This window comes from Pseudopipra pipra, chromosome 16 (genome assembly GCF_036250125.1).
Source record: "Pseudopipra pipra isolate bDixPip1 chromosome 16, bDixPip1.hap1, whole genome shotgun sequence".
Lineage (NCBI taxonomy): Eukaryota > Metazoa > Chordata > Aves > Passeriformes > Pipridae > Pseudopipra > Pseudopipra pipra.
This window is the reverse complement of record NC_087564.1, coordinates 9,003,956-9,023,039: the sequence shown is the minus strand read 5'-3', so window position 1 is coordinate 9,023,039 and position 19,084 is coordinate 9,003,956. Positions and strand designations below refer to the sequence as shown.

The 19,084-nt window shown below is 41.2% G+C and overlaps 3 protein-coding genes across 7 annotated transcripts in view; 1 reads left to right on the top strand and 2 right to left on the bottom strand.

The window, feature by feature from the left end:
• LOC135423093 (acyl-coenzyme A synthetase ACSM3, mitochondrial-like) overlaps window positions 1–10,962 on the bottom strand; it is a 14,159-nt gene extending 3,197 nt beyond the window's left edge. Inside the window, exons 1-9 of one of the 3 annotated variants that reach the window (XM_064672965.1) lie at window positions 10,848–10,962; window positions 5,656–5,920; window positions 4,664–4,874; window positions 3,963–4,170; window positions 2,969–3,112; window positions 2,035–2,191; window positions 1,408–1,487; window positions 349–472; window positions 55–135 (exon numbers count right to left, since the gene is read on the bottom strand). In XM_064672965.1, coding sequence (XP_064529035.1) covers window positions 55–135; window positions 349–472; window positions 1,408–1,487; window positions 2,035–2,191; window positions 2,969–3,112; window positions 3,963–4,170; window positions 4,664–4,874; window positions 5,656–5,856 — 1,206 coding nt within the window. In that variant the 5' untranslated portion in view covers window positions 5,857–5,920; window positions 10,848–10,962. Of the gene's footprint in view, window positions 1–54; window positions 136–348; window positions 473–1,407; window positions 1,488–2,034; window positions 2,192–2,968; window positions 3,113–3,962; window positions 4,171–4,663; window positions 4,875–5,513; window positions 5,921–10,847 lie in introns of those variants that run through there. The other 2 variants (XR_010434704.1, XM_064672966.1) reach the window with 2 other exon arrangements.
• LOC135423092 (acyl-coenzyme A synthetase ACSM3, mitochondrial-like) overlaps window positions 1–10,977 on the bottom strand; it is a 24,640-nt gene extending 13,663 nt beyond the window's left edge. The window contains exon 1 of the mRNA XM_064672958.1: window positions 10,848–10,977. The gene's annotated coding sequence lies outside the window, so the exon portion shown is untranslated. The remainder of the gene's footprint in view (window positions 1–10,847) is intronic.
• The window catches only part of PDILT (protein disulfide isomerase like, testis expressed), a 23,406-nt gene continuing 12,688 nt past the window's right edge, over window positions 8,367–19,084 (top strand). For all 3 annotated transcript variants that reach the window (XM_064672971.1, XM_064672969.1, XM_064672968.1), the window contains exons 1-3: window positions 8,367–8,682; window positions 15,472–15,678; window positions 18,523–18,656. In XM_064672971.1, the coding sequence (XP_064529041.1) occupies window positions 8,481–8,682; window positions 15,472–15,678; window positions 18,523–18,656 (543 nt within the window). In that variant the 5' untranslated portion in view covers window positions 8,367–8,480. The remainder of the gene's footprint in view (window positions 8,683–15,471; window positions 15,679–18,522; window positions 18,657–19,084) is intronic.

The following is a 19,084-nucleotide window of genomic DNA, read 5'->3' as shown; positions in this document are numbered from 1 at the left end:
GACACAGACAGCGTTCCTTCCTCATCTACCCCCAACTGCAACATATCGACGTACCTGCACATCATAAGGGGGAACAGCTTTTCCCAAAGAGCCAGGTTTAATTTTCGTTCCTTTCATGTTGGCACAGATTGTCACCTGCATAATAGATTTTTATTATTTATTAAATTTTTTGCAACATCTTGTAAATTTTATTATTGTTTGCATTAGGCAGGACACGTCTTTGTGACTTTGTTGTGACAATGACCAAAGTACTGTGATTCTCAAGAACATCAGTCTGGGATGTGAGCTGGGATGAAGTAAAGATGGTGAAGGGATCTACTACAGTAATTTCATTTATTGCAAACGTACTGTTTCGGTCTGGCCATAACCTTCATGGATATCCAGCCCTGTCTGGATTTTCCACTTCGCCATCACTTCAGGATTGAGCGCTTCCCCTCCAGATAGACAGTGCTTCAGACTTGTGAACTTGTAGCTTGAGAGGAATAGCAAATGAAATAATTTTCTTAGCTCCTAAGAAGAGCAGTGTGTGGCCTTAACTGAACAGCCTCCCTTGGCTTTCCAAGTAAGTACATCTAGAATTTCACAAGTTCCTTGGAAATGACAATAATCATCCTGTTACACAGACCTCGACTGGACTCCTAGATTGCTTGTGTTACCACTGAAGATAAAATGGTTCAGCTCTGTGTCACTACAAGTAGGTTTTTCTGCTGGCACATGAGTGAGCAAATATGTTTTTTTTGGAAGGGCTGACATGAAAGGAGAAATCTAAACAAGTGCATCAGATATTTGCAGGAAGCTGCGTTATGTACCAACATCCAAGATCAAATAAAACACTGAGAATTTTACAGAGCAAAAGTAAGCCTGAGCTCTCTGCTAAACCTGAGTTGATTTTTGTCAGGATGAAAGACCTTTGTGAGAAGAGTAAGTACCTTACTGAGGATGTGAAAACTCCTTACAAACTACTTCTCACAAGCTGAGTATTTTACAGTGTAACAAACTGGTGCAAACAGCTGCCAAATAACTCTCAGCACGTGAAACTCCTCTTAGTGCTCATTTCTTTCTCAGGCATACGAGAACAACTTCACTGTACTTCAGTAATTCCCTGATCCAATGCTGCCTGAAACTTGACATAAACTTGAATTATGAACAATAAGTTCAGAGGAAGTGACAACTTAAAATAATCTCACTTATTTTCTCTATGCTGTCTTTTCAAAGGCTGAGTGACCTATGGTGTGACTAGTTATTCTCATGTTTCAGAACACAGCTCTCTTTCCTGAGAGCACTCTTGCTAATTAGATTTCCTTTAACTGAAAAAAAAAAATAAATTAGAAATAAGGAACTGGAGGAACTAAGCAGCCAGAGCTGTCCCAGCATTATATCCCAGCCTCCCCCCTACCCCTGCAGTACCTGCTCAGATCATGTTGGACCAGCATGCGGTAGGCAGTGGGAGCAGTGCAGAAGGTAGTGATGGGGTATCTTGAGAGAGTCTAGAAAAAGAGAAAGTTATTTTGTAGAAAGAAAAGGTAATGGTGGGTCAGACCTTGTAAAGGTGCAGGCAAACAACCCAAGAGGCCAATGTTGAGGAGAATTGGTCAGCTGACTGGTTTTGCAAAGTGCCTGAGGGGAGGAATAGGCACTCTGGGAAGTAATTGAAAATTCAGGATAACAGTGCCCTAATTTTGGTCTATGCCATATTCTGGCCCTCACATGGGTCCCAAAGCAGCTGGAAGCCGATATCTGAAGTGAGCTTTAGGCTCCATATGGGACAAGGTAGCAGTGATCCCATGATTTTTATATCCTGCATCTTTCACCAGTTCTCCTCCACACTGAAGCCATGTCACATGGCTTAACCAGGAGTGAAAACACTTGTTCCTCTAGCTTATTGGGCACCAAAGGCAGGGAAGATTGCTTGGAATGTGGGGAGTACTATCCCTGCTGCTACAGAGCAATGGTACCCATGCACTGGAGCCCAGCTTGTTTGCTTCAGTTTTGTGAAAGGGAAATAAACCTCCCAGTATAAAATGTTATGCTTACCTCTGCAATAACTGCTGGCTTAAACTGTGGCATGTGGTGTACAAAGACACAAGATCCACAGATCCATGGTGCAAAAACACTGCCCCAAGCTGCTTTTACCCATCCAGTATCAGAGGTATTCCACATTATATCTGAAGGAGTCAAGTTCATCCAATGCCTGGTGATAAAGCAGAGATGAAAAAATTGCTACATAGAGTGTGAGAAACTCAGGCACAGGACACTGCATTCAAGAAAAAGGCAGGAGGCTTCCACTAGAAGACATGGTGTCAGCAAGCAGGGCTCTGTAAAAAGTTTGTAAGAGTAGAAAGGTCTCAAACATTTTCTTTTTTCCCTTCATTCCCTTTTGTTTAACATTTCCAGCATTTGCTTTTCTCCTGAGCAGTGCAAAACACCCTTGGCTTGAGTTGCAGAATCTGGATCTAGATCAAAATATAAATTATTTCTATGGACTCTCTATCACCAACTTCTACCTCAGAATGCCTTGGGAAAGGCATCCTTTGATTTTCATGAAAATTCTCACTCTTTAAGAAGCATAATTAAAAGACATTCAGTGAAAGCAAAACAGCACCAAGCCACAGATTCAACCTGAACTGTAACTTTTAAGGTATAATGCTATAGCCAAGGTTGCTTTGGTTTCTGAAGGAAGGTTGACCCAGTACCAGAGAACTTGACTTTCTCTGGTTTTGCCATAGGGACACTCCTTATTGCTCCTCTGCAGTCTGAGAGACAGAACACTGCACACAATGACCTCAACTGAGTCTTCCAGAAGATTTTATTAATGAGGGTTTTACCATGAGAGGGGAAAAGATGAGGAAGAGGCAAGATCCTACAGTCACTGAAGGCCTACATTTACTGGAGTTTTACAGTCACATTTTCAATATAATGGGGATCATGTCACTTAATGAGGACACTGGGAGCAACTCCAAGGTAATACCTGCCACTGGTTGCAAATCCGATGCCATAACTGCTGTGGGACTGCACCACCATTTTTGGAAAGCCTGTAGTTCCACTTGTAAAATAGATCAGCATTGGATCTTGACTTCTTGTCTGGACACATTTATGGTCAGCAGATGCCATCCTTCAGAAGAAATAGTATATTATAGTAACTATATGCATTTTTCCACCAAGGAATCTGTATTTCTAAGGTTTAGGAGTTAAACAGGAAAATAGCCCCAAACTGTATGATCCCACTAAATAAATAGTTGCAATAGATACCACAGGTAGGAATCAGAGAACACATTTTGCTCATAACAAGTATTCTCTATATACCATAACATTTAAGACGTGAGCACCTGCAGTATATTCTGGTGACTTTATCTGCAGCTGTTTTGCAAGGGCACACAAGGTACTTGCTATGGAACACCAGGCAGATGCAAAATCAGGTTCTGCCTCAAGACATACGGACTCCCAGCCTGAAATCAACAGCAGCCATATGGAGGTTGTCATGCCAAGTAAGGTGGTCTTATTACTAACAGTATGCCATTTATGTTCAAGAGATTGATGAACAATTCATATTCTCTGGACTACCAAGACAGTATAGGGAAGAAATAATTGAGCACCAAGAGCTGGCAGTGGGTATTTTAGGATTGAATCAAGAGGCATTAGAACAGGTTCTAGGAAGGCAAGCAAAAAACAACTGATTAGTACAGTGTGTGCTTGTCTTGTGATCACAGCAGAAGCAGAGAGCTTCTAAAAGCTGGCAGGGTGCTGAGTGAGGGCATGCTGAAAGACCTGAATTTAGGTCCCAAAAACTGTTGGATGAATCTGTACCTAATGCAGCGTAATCACCCTGAAGTGAGCTGACAGAAGGAGGCAAAAATGTAACTTATTTGTGTTATGGAAATGAACCCCAAAACTCAGCAATGCCACCTGACTGGTACAGCCTCCTTCCCCTCTCAGGCATGAAGGTCAAACAACTGGATACTCACGCAACGAGTTCTTTGAGGTTCAGCCACCCATCCCTGCTCCCTTTGCCTACAATTATTTTACTTTTCAAAAACTGGCTGTCAGGCACAACAGATTCCACTGCAGGTGCCAGTGTGTCACTGGTAATGATGCACTTGGCCTTTGAAGCCTGGAGTCGGTATGAGATGTCTTTGGCTGTCAGTTGGGATGTTCCTGGAATAAGGACAACTCCTGGAAAAAAGCAATGAGCAATTGAGAAAACTCAGCATTTATCCAAAACACTTGATCTTGTCCCTGTTGGTGCTGAATTGTTTCATCATAGATGATTAGCAGTTTCAAAATGCAATGGGTCAAATCCTTCCTAAGCATTTGCAAAACTGCAACAGCAGAGAAAAAAAAGATTACACTGAATTATTAATCTCTCTAATCATATAAATTAATGCATTAACACTGTCCACCTGGATAATGTATCTGGTCAAGTCTGGCCTTAGATTGTAACCATTCAACCTTCACTGACTTCCACTGCAGATGCAGTTTAACTGGACCATATCTGTCCCTTTGGTTCCTGTGTGGGTGCAGCCAATTCTCCTTCCATGCAAAAGTTGAGTTGTTCAGGTCACAGCAGAATATTCCTGCTTATGTTTTCTCCACATTAATTTTGCATATTGACTGTATCTTCTATTTATGTCCTTTCTGCATCCAACAGGTCAGTGAGGTCACTCACCTGTTCTCATACAGGCTACATTGAGGAGCCACCACTCTGGGACACGAGGCAGAACTGCTATAACTCTGTCTCCTCTCTGCAAACCACATGCCTCAGAAAGTACATTGGCTGCCTTCCTAGAGAGAAATCCCAGCTCTTCAAAGCTCCACTTCACCTCCTCTCCTTCCTCATTTACCCACCAAAAAGCTGGATTTGCTGGTTTTCTTCCATCCTAGAACACAACAGAAGATATTCAAGTAAGAAGAAAGGCCTTAAAAGGTTTCATTTCAAAACAAAATAACTCCAGACTAGGCACATCCTCCCTGGTGACTAGTCTCAGAGTGATACCTATATTTCTGACAAGCAAAACAAAATGGTGCATTCCACTCTGCAGCTGATCTATCCAGTATCCATCAGGAAAACTGATTTGTATCATCTGCACATTGTTCCAATGTGTTCTGGTTTTGGCTGGGATAGAGTAAGCACTGCTTAGCAACAACTAAGTCAAGAACTTTTCAGTTTCCCACAGTCTGCTGACAAGGAGATGCACAAGGAGCTGGGAGGGAGCACGGCCAGAACAGCTGACCCAGCCTGCCCAGAGGGGTACTGCACAGCATGGAATGTCCTGCTCAGTATAACCTGGGGGAAAGTTGATCAGGAGGTACCACTCACTACTTGGGGACTGTCTGGGCATTGGACAGGGAGTGCTGAGCAATTGTGTTGTGCATAACATGTCTTTCTGGGGTTTTATTTCTCTCTCTTTCTTTCTATTGTCTCCAACTACTACTGCTATGATGATGATGGTTATTATTATTATATGTTATTTTATTTCAATTACTAAACTGTTCTTACCTCAACCCATGGGTTTTACCTCTTTCTTCCTGATTCTCCTCCCCATCCCCCTGGGGGCTGTGCCTGTGTGTGTTCATGTGATCCAGTAGCTCTGTGGTTCTTGGTTGCTGGCTGGGGTCAAACTACAACACAATGTCTATAAAGCAAAAGAAAAATACTACCTTTTCCAGTTGTGACCACTCATCTAAGACATCACTTGCAAAGTTGAAGTATTCTGGCAGTTCCTTTTTACACTGGTTTATAGAATCGTAATGGGAAATAATCTGAGACGTCAGAAGCCTGTTGTATCCATGGAAGGATTTGCAAGGTGACCTGAGAATCTGCAGACACTGAGGAATCCATGATTTAACAAATGTTCTCATGATAGATGATGTTTTATCAGACAGTGGGGGAAAAAGTCAGGACTACAGCTAAGGAATCAGTCACCTGAAATGAAAGAAAATACATTTAAAACTAGCCAGGTATTGGATGCTGTCTCATTTATGATGTTGGATAAATTAATGCAAACCAGCTTGAATAAATAGGTTGCTTGTGCACATCCTCGTTTCCCCCTAGTATTTTATGCTCCTCCTTATCTGTCAAAGAGATTGTGCACTGCTTTTTCATTAGAATCTTTCTTCTCCACTTTGTCAGCTGATGAATGGTTCTCATATCTCATCTCTAAATTTCACTTAACTTAGAAAAGTCCTTTTCTAAATATCTGTCTTAATTCCTGTAAATTTTATATTTTACTCTGCCTGCTTACAGAAATGAAATGCCACTAGTTATTAAGTGCTTTGAGGACAGCATCACCTTGACTTAAAAGGGTCTCTGTAATTATGCTATGCCTTAAATATGCACTAGATGGCGAGTCATGCTGAATTTATGCACCAATAAAACCAATGAATCCCTGAAATATTTCCTTGTGAGTTCTATTTTCTTTGGGGACATGGAATAAACACAAAATAAACAGTGGGTGAGCACAGGTGAAATGCCAAAGAGTTCCATTTGCTCTGCAGTTCAGCTGAAGTGTGCAACTTGGGAAAAGATACTGGTCATAAAACAAACTCGCAAAGAAAATGCCAACACTTCCAGTTTCTCCTAGTGTTTCCTGTACAATATACAGGTGTATGTCTAAAAGAAAACATTGTACTCCACCAGTTTCAATTTTCTGTTCAGCTCTGCAAAATCCCACTTCTTTCCTCACTGCAAACTGTCCTGGCAGGATGGACTGTTGTATGACCCTCCTTTCACTGCCGTTTCCTTCCAGGACACAAAGCTTAGAAGCCCTTCCAAAATGGTGCCTATTTCCTGGTAGGAGGCTTTCAGGAGGGATTTAAGTTGACTGCTATTATTTCAGTGGCAGATAGGGGAAAACCAGCTCTGTATTCAAATGGTTCTATCATCCTACCTGTGCTCTGGGAGCCTTAGGCTGCGTTCTGAGCTTGCAACACTGCCTGTTCAGATCAAACAGACCTTGTCAGTTTAACCTGTAATTCTAAAAGATGGTTTTTAACCTTACTAAGATGTTACTTGAAAGACATCTACGGAAAAGAGCCTGTTATGAAGAGAAAGAGACCACAAAGTCAAATGGGAGACTCTTATCTTTCTGCCTTTTTTTTTTCCTCTCCTTTAGTACCCGATCGCTGAATCTGTATTTATGTGTGATCTTATCTTGCAAGCAGCCTGAATACACAGTTCCCTCTGATTTCATTAGGCACCCTGTACAAGTACAAATAGAGCACATCTTAAAGTGCATTACAACCCAAACCCTTTGAGACTTAGGAAAGAGTTCTCTTGAAACCCAGTCCCACTCACACCAGGCGCAAAACCAACCTGAACTAAAGCAATGTGTCACACAAGATCCTTCACCCTCCGGAAAATGGAGGCTACCATGAACACTCCTTCCTTTTAGTAGTACCCTCCTGGATAAAACGTCTGCTAAGGGCATGAGGAGCAGAGCAGCACTTACTGCTCCTTGAGAAGGAAGAGTCATTATTGGAGGAATTCCTTTAACTCTCAGTTTGGTTCTACTAATCCAGACCCACCTGTCCCCAGGTCAGCTCCATCCTTTGTTCAGCTGAAACAACCACTAGGATGCCTGATCCCCTATAGAGAGGCTGCAGCTCTGGGGGCACAGTTCACAAATTTCAGCACAGTTTAAGGGTCAAAAATGTTTCTGCTACAATTACAGATATTTACAGAAATAATAATTTCTTAGTAACTCGTACCTTCTCAATATTTTTGTAAGATATTTTTTAAAGTGTTCTGAGAAGACAAGCTAGAAAGGCCTCATAGTTCACAGGCATGGTTGATAGCTATCCAAAGATGAAATAGTACATTTAGTCCCTTTGGTTTATTGCACATATATTATAGCTGCATGAAATTGTGCCACCACTGAAAACCAATGGTTTAACCCACAAAGTACTATCTTACTTGAGCTACAACTTGGCACTTAAGTAGAGAAAGGAGCCTCAGAGACAAGACACCGAAGAGATGCAGATATTAAAATTACATATACAAAACAATGAGAGTTTTTCCCTGACTTCAGCACACTCTCAGTCAGATCCACAATAAGTAGCTCCATAAGTGCAAGAGACAACCCTCAAATACTGTCCCAGGTACCTCACCTGCTGTTTTGTCTGCAGCCCTGCACCAGGTAACACTGACAACACCAGGGTGTCTAATTACAGAAGTGCACTGGCTGCAAGCATTTCCTCCTGTGCTCTCTCTCTCACCCTCTCCCCAGGGTTTTGTTACAGAAACACTAAACCCAACTTTCCCACAGATACTTTTTCCCCCCAAACATTGCTCAAGATCGAGAAGTAGGTAACTGTCTTAACCTTGTTGTGGAAAGGGGCAGTTGGCTCCACTGGTGGTAGACTCCTCTATCAACCTTATCAACCTCTTGGTTTGGCTGATACAGCCACAGCCACATGAGCAGCAAAACCTGCTGCTTAGTGCTCCTTTGTTTCTTTCTTTCTCAGTATCTGGATAAAGGCAGGGCATGATGAAGACACATCTGCTTTTCCCTCTTCTATTGCTATTTCTTACAGGCTTCCTGGCAGCAGACACCATAAGCCCAAATGAAGCAAAGCTAAAGAAAGACAAGCTCCCCAAAATAAAAAAGGAGAACAATGTCCTTTTGCTGAAAAAGAGCAACTTTGACAGAGCATTGAAGGAAACCAAGTACCTCCTGGTGAAGTTCTGTGAGTATCAATTTGCACTGTCTCTTACCCTGGTGGCTCTGCAGAGCATGACTGATGCTGGGGCACTCAAGTACTCTTGTTTTACCATTGCTTTGTCCCCCAGAAGTCCTTGTTTGTTTTGTTTCTCTCCATGTATCTATTTCTGATCATAACTGCAGTAATTTATTCCTTTTGGGGTGGTTAAATACCAGTCTGCTACATAAGACAGTGCTGAGTTTGCATTCTTCACTTCCACTGCCTAATTTTGCAAGTATGTGTCTCACAGCACATGGTGAAACATTAGGAAAAAAAATAAAACCAAACAAAAAATAATCAGCAACGTTTTTCTCCCTCTTACATTTTCATCAGCACTTTGAATGAGGTTTTTTTGGATGGCAACTCCTCTGGTAGTGCTTGGGCTTCAAGGAACATCCTTTTACAACATTTTGGTGTTTGTAATATGGCCTATTTCCCTGAAATTAGCACTTGATCAGGTGGAAGTAGGTTTGTGATCCTTCTATTAGGTTCATGTTCATTCCTCACAGGGAGAAAAGTAGTGGGGGCTTTTGAGTAACTAACTTTGTTATAGGGTCTGGCCATCAGGTACATCACAAAAGCAAAAGCCAAAAGGTGTATTCTGGATGTAGTCTAGGTCAGTCTGAAATGAAAACACTTGTATTTTTCCAAAAACAAAACCTAAAATACACTGAAACTAAACATATATTTGGATCATACCAAACATTCACTAATCCTAAAACAGTGTTATAAAACTTTAAATATTTTTAAGCTTTCAGAATAATCACATTAGAAAATTACTTAAAACATAATGTTTAAAACTTTTAAACACTCTTAATAATTATGGATGTTCTAAAGCTATTTGCCAAATTCATGCTACAGTTGTGAACTGTTTTATCTCTCTGAAGATCCATCATTTTGGTGAAAAAATAATTTATCAGAAAAACCTTAGTAATTCTCTAATCTTAGCTTGGTAAGAGCTGATTTTATGTACAGAATCTAAATGTCCAGGTCAGAGAAGAGTTTGTAGCCAAACCTTCTTAGTACTGGCACAGATTATCAACAAGGAGATATTGCAACACACTTCAGGATTGCAACCTAATACGAATGGAAAGCAGACATGTGAAGAGACTCATAGAGGGACAGAAGTTGAAGAAAGAATTGTTCTGAATACAGTAGCCCAGGACTTGGGCACTCAAAGGATGGGGAGATCCAAATCAGGCTTTCTTCTCCCTACTTCAGAGGTCTTGGACCTCTCCAATATCCCATCACTCTCAGGACTGGCTTCTTCAGAAGGGAAGGACAAACACATTCCCCATTCCATTCCCCACTGCATCTTCCAAAAAACATCAGAGGTGAAACGCTGCTCCACAACCACACCTTGCTCCAGTGATCCTCATGCCTTTCTGGTTTGGACTAAAGGCCAAGATATCTGAAGGGCTTATCGAAAACTCATGAATTGCCTTTCCCCCACAAAACATAAAGGCATCTGCAATCCCTGTAAAGAATTATGAAATCAGTCACGAGAGCGATGAGCTCCACAGCCCAGATACATTACCTGGAAATCACTGGCCTCATCCTCTCTGGCTCCCTTTGGAGACATGCCAGTAAACAGCCTCTGGAGAGTGAAAAACTATCCTGCAGTGAGGCAATGCCCCAGGATGTTGGAAACCTGACTCTACAGCACTGAACAAGATGATTCATTTGCTGTAATCATTTCATTGCCACAACACAAAGAGACTAAAGATGAGACACGCATGTGCACCTGCACAGAGAAGCCATAAAGCCCTAATATTTTATGTCCTACTCCCTAAACCAGGCTATCTGAATAAACAATCTGTGTGAACTATTCAGGAAACTTAGATAATGTGAGAAAAGGTAATATTGCCCAGATCACACAGGAAATCTGTGGGGCTGTCAGGAACTAGCTTCAGAAATCCAGAATGAATGCAAGACCTGAGATCTTTCTTTTCTTGACTCATTCTCAATCACAGAGACAGTCAGAGAATGGGAAGGAATCCCAGGCTTCCCAGAAGGTGGGATTTTCTCTAGTGCTGTTCCAACACAGGGAAAAGTTTGAGCTCCAAACTTTGGTTCAACACTCTTTCTTAGACCTGTCGATTTTGAGAAAACCCCAATGCTTTCCCTGTGGCATAAGATTATTTACTTACCAGTCCCACAGTATTTATCAGGTGAGGCCTGTTTTGATGTCTTCTGCCCAGTGACCCCCAAATCCTCCTAAAGCCCGTCAGTTCTACCCTCACAGCGTCCCAGGTCTGCCTTCCTTCAGGCAAGATTTACTATAAATACACTCTGACTCTGTGCCAAGCAGTGCACGGGTACCCTCTGGAGCTGGGCAAAGTGCACAGGGCATGTACCCAGCGTGAACACAAAGTATTGATCCAGAAACCCAGCACTCTTCTGCCCTCATCCCAGCTGTGCTGTGGAACAAGACATGTCTGAAAACCATACAAGCATCACACAGGAATGTGCAAGCCCTGCTGCCTGCCCAGCTGAGTTATGTGCCCTGCCTGTGCCAGGAGCACATAATCTCAGTGCTCAGTTGAAAGTAGTTCTTCTGCTGTGGCATCTCCTAATCCACGTTAAACTGACTCAAATTTCAAACAAATGCCTTTTGGCACAGGGAGTACAGGGCACTTGTCACCAGCAGAAGGTAGATCAGTGATGCCTCCATGGGAGAATTTCACTGTTTACATTATACATTGGCTAAATAGGAGTCCCTGTGTTGGGTTTTACTGCAGAAACAAACAAACACAAAAAAGATCCCAAGCACTGTAACAAATAGGCTTATCAGAGGGAGAATAAACTTTACACACTCATAAACACAAACACTAGAAGCACTGCTTTCAGAGCACATGCTAACACCACTTCCTCCCATCTATCAGAAGAATTCAGGAAAAGGCACAGCTCCCACTGAATGCTTGATTCCACAGATCTCTGAGAATGCCTGCTCCTGTCCTTTCCAGTGAAAAATTGTCAGTTCCTGGATAAACATGTGGTTAACCTAAGGACAAGCACACAAATGGTGCAGACCTTGTCCAGCTGCTTTGTGTACTAAGCCCACTCTCATTTATGAAAAAGTGATGTTTTACCTTTTCTAACAGAACAGTTGTACATCCAGTGAGGCACCGGGTCACCCATAGGATTCCTGCAACCTATGACTGACCATTATGCTGAGATAATGACATTTAATAGGCAAGATAAGGGTTACTCTTAAAGATAAATATCTCCTTTTAAAGACAAAAAGGCTGAAGGTGATGTTATTTAAAAAAACCACAAAGAAGTTGTGTATGTATATACTAGTTCATAAAAAGGGAGATTTCTAGAAGGCAGGGTGGGGCATGACTGATCTTAAACCAATTATACAGCTGAGATGATCAGCTCGCTTATAAAGCCAATATCCAAAGCATACTCACTCCTGTGATATGAAATGATTTCAGCATTCAGGTGTGGTCTTCACCACAGGAGGTGAATGCAAACAGTTCAAACCCACACAGAATAGTTATTTCTTACAACTAAGCTTCCCACAGGAACATAGTGCAGTGTGAAAGACAGTGGAATGTGGATGCCTCATTCCACTTCATGCCTCATTCTGACTTCCTCAGAAATCTGTGTCAGTCTTTAAGGACTAAATCTTCTGAAAAGAGTCACTTTAATTGTTTGCAAACTATGCATATAAAAATGCCCAGGGCAGTGGAAACACAGGTGTGGACAGGTAAAAGAGTCACTAGATGATGTTCTGGTTGCCTGCTGCAAACTTACTGACTACCATGGGTTCCTCATGTAGGTGTCCTCCTTTGAATAAGGATCCAAACTTAAAATAATCCTTGTTGTTTGCATAGCAAAAGATCTCAAATGAACTGCAAACATCAGTTAAAAAGTAGAGGTCAGCACAGACCATGGCTTTATCTCACTGTAGAACAAAATGGGAGAATTCAAGGTCATACAAGAAAGTTTGCAACTGCAGCAAGATTAACACCCTTCCACTCTGATCTGTTAAACATGAATCTATTCTTCATCTCAAGAGTCTTCTACAGAGAAAATTATATATCTGTAACACAACACAAAAAAGCAGCCTACAGGGAAGATGACAAATGGGACTGCTAAAATGATTTTGTGACCATGTCAGAAACTAACAGGTAGGAAATCAGTATCCAGCATGACAACAGGCACAATCACAATGACTGCAGCAACCCCTAAACCATGAAAACAGACAGCAGATTAAGATTGGAGGCCATCAGCAATTAGCTAAAGGAAAAGGAACTCATCGTGCTTCCATGTATACTGAGTTCAAGAATGCTTTATGGTCATTAAACACATCCATGTATCAGCAAAAATTTCAATCCACAGTTCAATATATTTTAGCTCAGTAAACTGCACTATGAAAAAGAACCAGCAGCTTACTCAGGTTATTGATGTACTCAAGAGGAAGAGTCTCTCAAAATACAAGGTTTCTGGTTCTCTTACTGCTTTTAATTTTCCAACCCTTAATTTATCCTTGTTTTTATTTACAACACAACTGAAACTACAGATAATGAAGACACTCTCCCACTGATACAATGCTGTTCCTGAGCTGATGGCCTTTGAAGGGCCTCTACCTTCTGGCAGCTGTGGCACAGCACCCTGGTTTACACAGGTGTCCTACCACCCACGAATGCCTTCCCTGGTGACCTTGTCACCAACTCTGTTGCCTCTCATCTGTATCTGTTCTTGTACTCTGCTGATGCTCAGCTCTCCTTAAGTTTGCAGCCTGTGATGCCACGTTAACCTCAGCAGCTGCTTCCTCATCCCAATGCCTGACGTGATCGGTGTCAGTAAAAAACTAAACCAGAGGAAGCGAAACAAAACTCAAGAAAAGGCTCCAAAGAAAAGGAGTGATGATTTGCTGCAACACTCAAGCGACTTGAAAAATAAAGCACCTGGGAGGCAAACAGAGAATGAGTGGAATGAAAAGGAATTGATGGAAAGCTGAAGAGGAGTTTAATCACTCAGGAAAGCAGGGGAAAGGTGCACGATGGATGTTTCCACGTGGTTTCTGGGTAGCCAAGGAAACAGTTTTTATCTGTCTGATGAAGAAGCCTGTTCACTCACTGAACTTCTGTCTCGCAGTTTTCAGGTTAATGGTACTTGAATTTCTCCTGGTCTCTGACTGCAGTGATTACTTTTTACATGATGGAGTCATGCACTTTTCCCAGCTCCAGCCTAGAGCTGCTAACTCTACCAACTCTCATTATCTAAACATGCTACTTGCATTACTAGTTACCTGCAACTCTGACTAGTCAAGTCATTCAATGATAGGAGATCATTCTTAAAATATCTGTTTGGAATTGAAATATTTCAGAGAAAAATGGATCTTAAACCCCCCTCGACAATCTACCTCAATGTCTCACGTGCATAAAGCTTAATATTTCCTGTATATTTGTGAAGCTTCAGCTTCTGTGTCTGGACTTCAACAACAATTTCTTCTACCCCTTCTCATTTCACTGTGCAAAAAGCACTTAAGTTTCCAAGTTCCCATCTGTGGTAAAAGGAGCTGTGCAACATTAGGTTATTAGGAAAAAATCGCTATACTGAAATTGCCTCTGGTGTAAAACATTGGCTTGAAATTAGCTAGAAGGTGCTGGATCCTGATTTTCTCTGTGGTTTCCTGATCCTTATTCCAGCTGCACTCTGTCCAGACCCGGACACCCTTCCTCCTGGAAAGCCCAGTAAGTGTTCTGGGCTAGCCCTACCACCTGCAGTCACTGTTTATCAGCACATTTAAACCCCATAGCAAAATGTCCCAGGACATAGCATATTACAATCTTATGGGGGAAAAGGTTCATAAGACCATTTTTATAAATTGGAAAAAGGAAGTTAAAGTTAGGATGAAATTTCTTTGACAAATCATAAATTTATTTGATGAAACAATAATTTTACAGGCAATTAGAACATTGTTTTGGACTGTTGTCTTAAAGCTTATTTACTTAGAGAAGCACCTTCTTTTCATCACCACAGTGTCTGAGTGTCCCCTGAACAGACATTAAGTTTTGTCCTACTAACAAGGACAATTTTAACAAGACAGGGTATCTAAATTTTAATAAAAATTATTATTTTTTTCAACTGAAGTTGCAAAACTGTAAAGCTTCAGGCCTTCACCTCTTACTTAACTTTAAATACAGATATGTGACTTGTTTCCTTCTCTTGTCCTTTTTTCATATTTATATAACTTACAGCTCCAGATCCCAGACTAGGATGGCCCTTGTCCTTGCCCCAAACACAGAGCTGCCATGTGAGCTAGAGAAGGGCTGGCACACAGCACAGCAGGCAGAAATACATTGCCAGTCTCTAAAAGACTCTGTTCCTCTGTTTCTCTCCTCCTATCTTATCTGGAAAACTAATTTCTGCATTACAAAGGTTTGCCTCATGAAGTGCTTACAAAAATAGGATCTTATCAAAGAGTGTTAATGTGAGTGATATCTAACTCTATCTTTGACCTCCCTTTAACTCATACTCAGCACAGTCAGTCAAATTACTTCTTAATTCCTTGTCATATCTTCCCAACAGAAGACTACTGAAATGTTAGTAGTTGTTCACCACAGCTGGTCAAAGGACATGCAGAGTGGTGAACATCCAGCATTAATATAAAGAAGTAAATATAATCTCTCATTTATTTCTGAGTCGTATTTCTGCATTATTCAACTCCTCCAGCTACTACTTGACACAACGACCTCCACTAGAAAGCTTCACCCTGTGGCTTATGTAACCCACTTGCTTTTGATTGGCCTTTTCCAGATGTTTCTTTATCTCAGTCATCTCAGAATTTCTCTGAAGAATTTGCTGAGGCTGCACGACAACTTAAAAAAGAAGCTCCAAGAATCCAGTTTGGCAAAATTGATGTGACACACCAACCTGATTTGAGAAAAGAATTTAATATTCAAGCATTTCCTACTGTGAAACTTTTTGTGAATGGCAGCAGGGAAGATCCAATAGACTGCAAAGGTAAACTGTCTTATACACTGATAAGATAATGATATGTAATGACAGGATGTACCTCTCTATTATGCTGTTGAGAAGAAAAACATGGATGTTCAGATAAGAATACGCAAGGTTTTACAATTACCTTTGTACCAGTACAAGAACTTGAATCTGAATTCATCTTCCAAGTGCATAAGTGAATATGCTTCTCTGTGTTATGTTCACACAGCCAAATTAATTGCTGGTGTTATTACACTGAACAGAGAATCACCTCAACAAGACAACTTACTCCCATATACTACAATAAACATTAATGAGTTATGCCAAACAAGAATTTGGTCCCAAACTGCTCCATTTACCCCTCTGGTCCACTACAATTCCCATGGGTAGTGTGCCTACAGGAGCAGGCTGGAGCAACACTGTGCATCTATCAATGAATTGTGAATTCACTAGGTTCCCTGATATACAGGTATGCTTCCTAAGCTAAGGAAAATAATTTTGCAATTTAGCCATCAGAGGGAGCTCATACGTGGCTCAGAAAAAATGTGGAATAACTTGAAGTCTTTTGGAGAAAGTTGTTAAGCAAAGACAGGGACAGACTTGAGCAATCCCAGCAATCCAGGCCTTATTAGAGATTTTTGTTCACTTACAGTATATACAAGAAAGTTTGGGCTTTTTCCTAAAATGATAAACTTTTACAGAGATGATAAAAATTGCATGACTTGGGCAAGAATTTCTTAGTGTACTCTGAGCACATACAGGTGAATCACAAGTTTAATACAACTAACAAAAGAAAGGAACCTAAAGTTTGCCTCCTGAGTCTGTACACAACCAAGTGCTGAGATATCTTTAACTGCTGAGCCCCCTGTGGCTGCTGCTGAAAGCTGATCTTCAGTATTTTTAGTAACTTGCTCCTCCTTGCTATTGAATTTCTTACCAAGTTCCCACCACCTAGACTTGTGCAAACAGCAGCTTCTGCACAAATGCCACTGAAAGCGTGATGTGCCATACTGAACTTTTATTAGAGGTGCTGATATCTGAAAGCAAAAGCCCCTGCCTTCAGCCTCCAATTAAATCTATAGCACTGAGAAGAAAACCTCTTTTAAGATGGTGAACCTGACACATTTTCTCGTGTGAACCAGTGAGTACAGAGTATCTTAACAACGCACACAGAGCCACCATTCAGCAGAGCTGCTCTGTCAGACACACTTCCCAGCAAGATGCAAGAATTAGGAAATTGTCTTCTGCTCTATGTTTTGTACACCAACTGTTCAGAGCACATGTCCCACCAAATAATGACTTAAATTACATTTTGTTAACTGGTGAATGCTTATGTGCAACAATGAGTAAAACCTCACCTACCATGTATGACTCTTAAACCACCGAGCATTGACAACTGGAAATGTGCAGTGACCACCCAGTGACTCCTCATGTAGAACTTTGTGCATGCTTCATACCACAAAAAACCCTGCAGAGCTTGCTTAAATCAATAAATTAATTCAAACATTTTATGGAAGATGGAATTTTTGAATTGCTGCCCTGGCAATGGACAGAACATGAAAGTCAAATTCTAGGCTTTGTAAAATCGTCACTTACAACTGCCAGGCCAGAATTTGGCTGGTGAAAACAAGCTACATAGGCTGTTTAAAGCAACCCAATAGAAAAATTAACCACATGGAAAATATGCTAAGGGGCTGTAGCACTGATATAAGCCGCAAAATCTCAATGCTGGATTTAGACAGCAGAAGTCAAGCACTATATGACCACTAGATATTGCTCTGTGCTTTGCTCTGCAGCCTGTACACTCCAGAGCAGATGTCTGCCTGCTTAACCTGAAGAAAACTGTATTTTAAACCAGTTGCAGTATTGCCTGCTGTAAAATTGAGGACAGTAAAATGGTCTGACTCTATTTTGATCTTGTCATACTGCTAAATCCAGTACCAGGACTTCCATCTTTGATAATCCACTTGTTCTGTACATCTTGACTCTAGCACTTCACAGCATACAGCCTTTTTCTTTCTCATATATGGTTTTCATTAACCCTTTGCCGGACTCTTGCTCTGGTCCAACAAGGCTGTCTGTCACAACAGACAGAGATAAAAGGGCTACTTTACAGCTGAGATTTTAATCACCTGAGCCTCAATCTGTTGCTTCAATTCCCTGTAAAGATGATAGCTTGAAAACGTATTTTTTAAAGATACCCAAGATTCTAAAACTCCTGAAATCTTGAAGAGAATTTACCAAAGAAACAGACGAGATGGAACAATCCAGAATTAAAGAACAACTTCAACACTTGCTTTTTTTCTTGTGTCTAAACTGAAGTGATGCTACAGCTCCACAGAGGAATTTTAACATGTCTCTGTGCCTATCAGATCTGTCCTGCAGCACCAGAGGAACAGTTTTGACACCTAATTTAATTGAACAAACAGTTCAATAAAATCTGCAATTGGTTTGAAGTAATTTTGGATTAAGCCTCAGGTCGATAGTGCTTTGTAGCTTACTGTGATTTTGGGACATATGAAGTCTTGCAGGACAGGTTTTCTACTTGTCTGAATTTCCTCATCTCTATTCTCCATATGTGATTAAGAATTTAACTGGATTTGCAACTATTTGCAGGGGTCCCAGAAAACACAGTACTGATCCACCATTGATCTTCCAGAGTCAGCAATAGTTTAAATGATGACTAGACCCTGGGGCTGAATTTAGATGTCCCAAGCCCACTCTGAATCAGCTTTGACCTCAGTCTTAAGGAGTCCAAGTCCATTTGTACTCAGCAACCCCCTGTACCTACACTGCCTCTATCCTGATTGCACAGAAATTTCTGTTGTTCATTTTGGTGGTCATTTTAACTTTCTTTTCCTTCCACAGGAGTCAGACAAGCCTCAGCCTTTATTACATGGGTGAAAAGAAGAACAGGACCCAGCACTGTTTTAATCAACTCTACTGCTCAGGCTGAAGCCCTCATAAAAGCTGATGATTTGGCAGTGATCGGCTTCTTTAGGGTAATTCACTGGAAAGCTTAAAAGGCTGGTTTCTGTTCCAACTTTGGGATATACTGCTTGCTCTCACCACCAAATCCCACACATCCAAAAGACCTAAAATTCACCTGAAAAACTCAGGCCCTCAGTTTTCTAGACATTTTTTAAAAAAATTAATTGTTTCTATCTACTCTTTCACACTTCTAGACAAGCATCCCAAGCAGAGATAAGAAAACCTCACACCACAACACATTTCCTTAATCAGTACCCGGGCACAGAGACCCTGAGAACAGATTCTGAGAGCATGATGCTATAGCAGTGTTTGCACAGCCCTGGCTGGTCACAGCAGTCTTTCCTGTATCCTCAGAGAAAGGGCTTCTGCCAAACCATCCCATATTTGGTGGGTGGTGGGAAGAGGGCAGAACTATTGAACTTCATTCTTTGGTTCACAG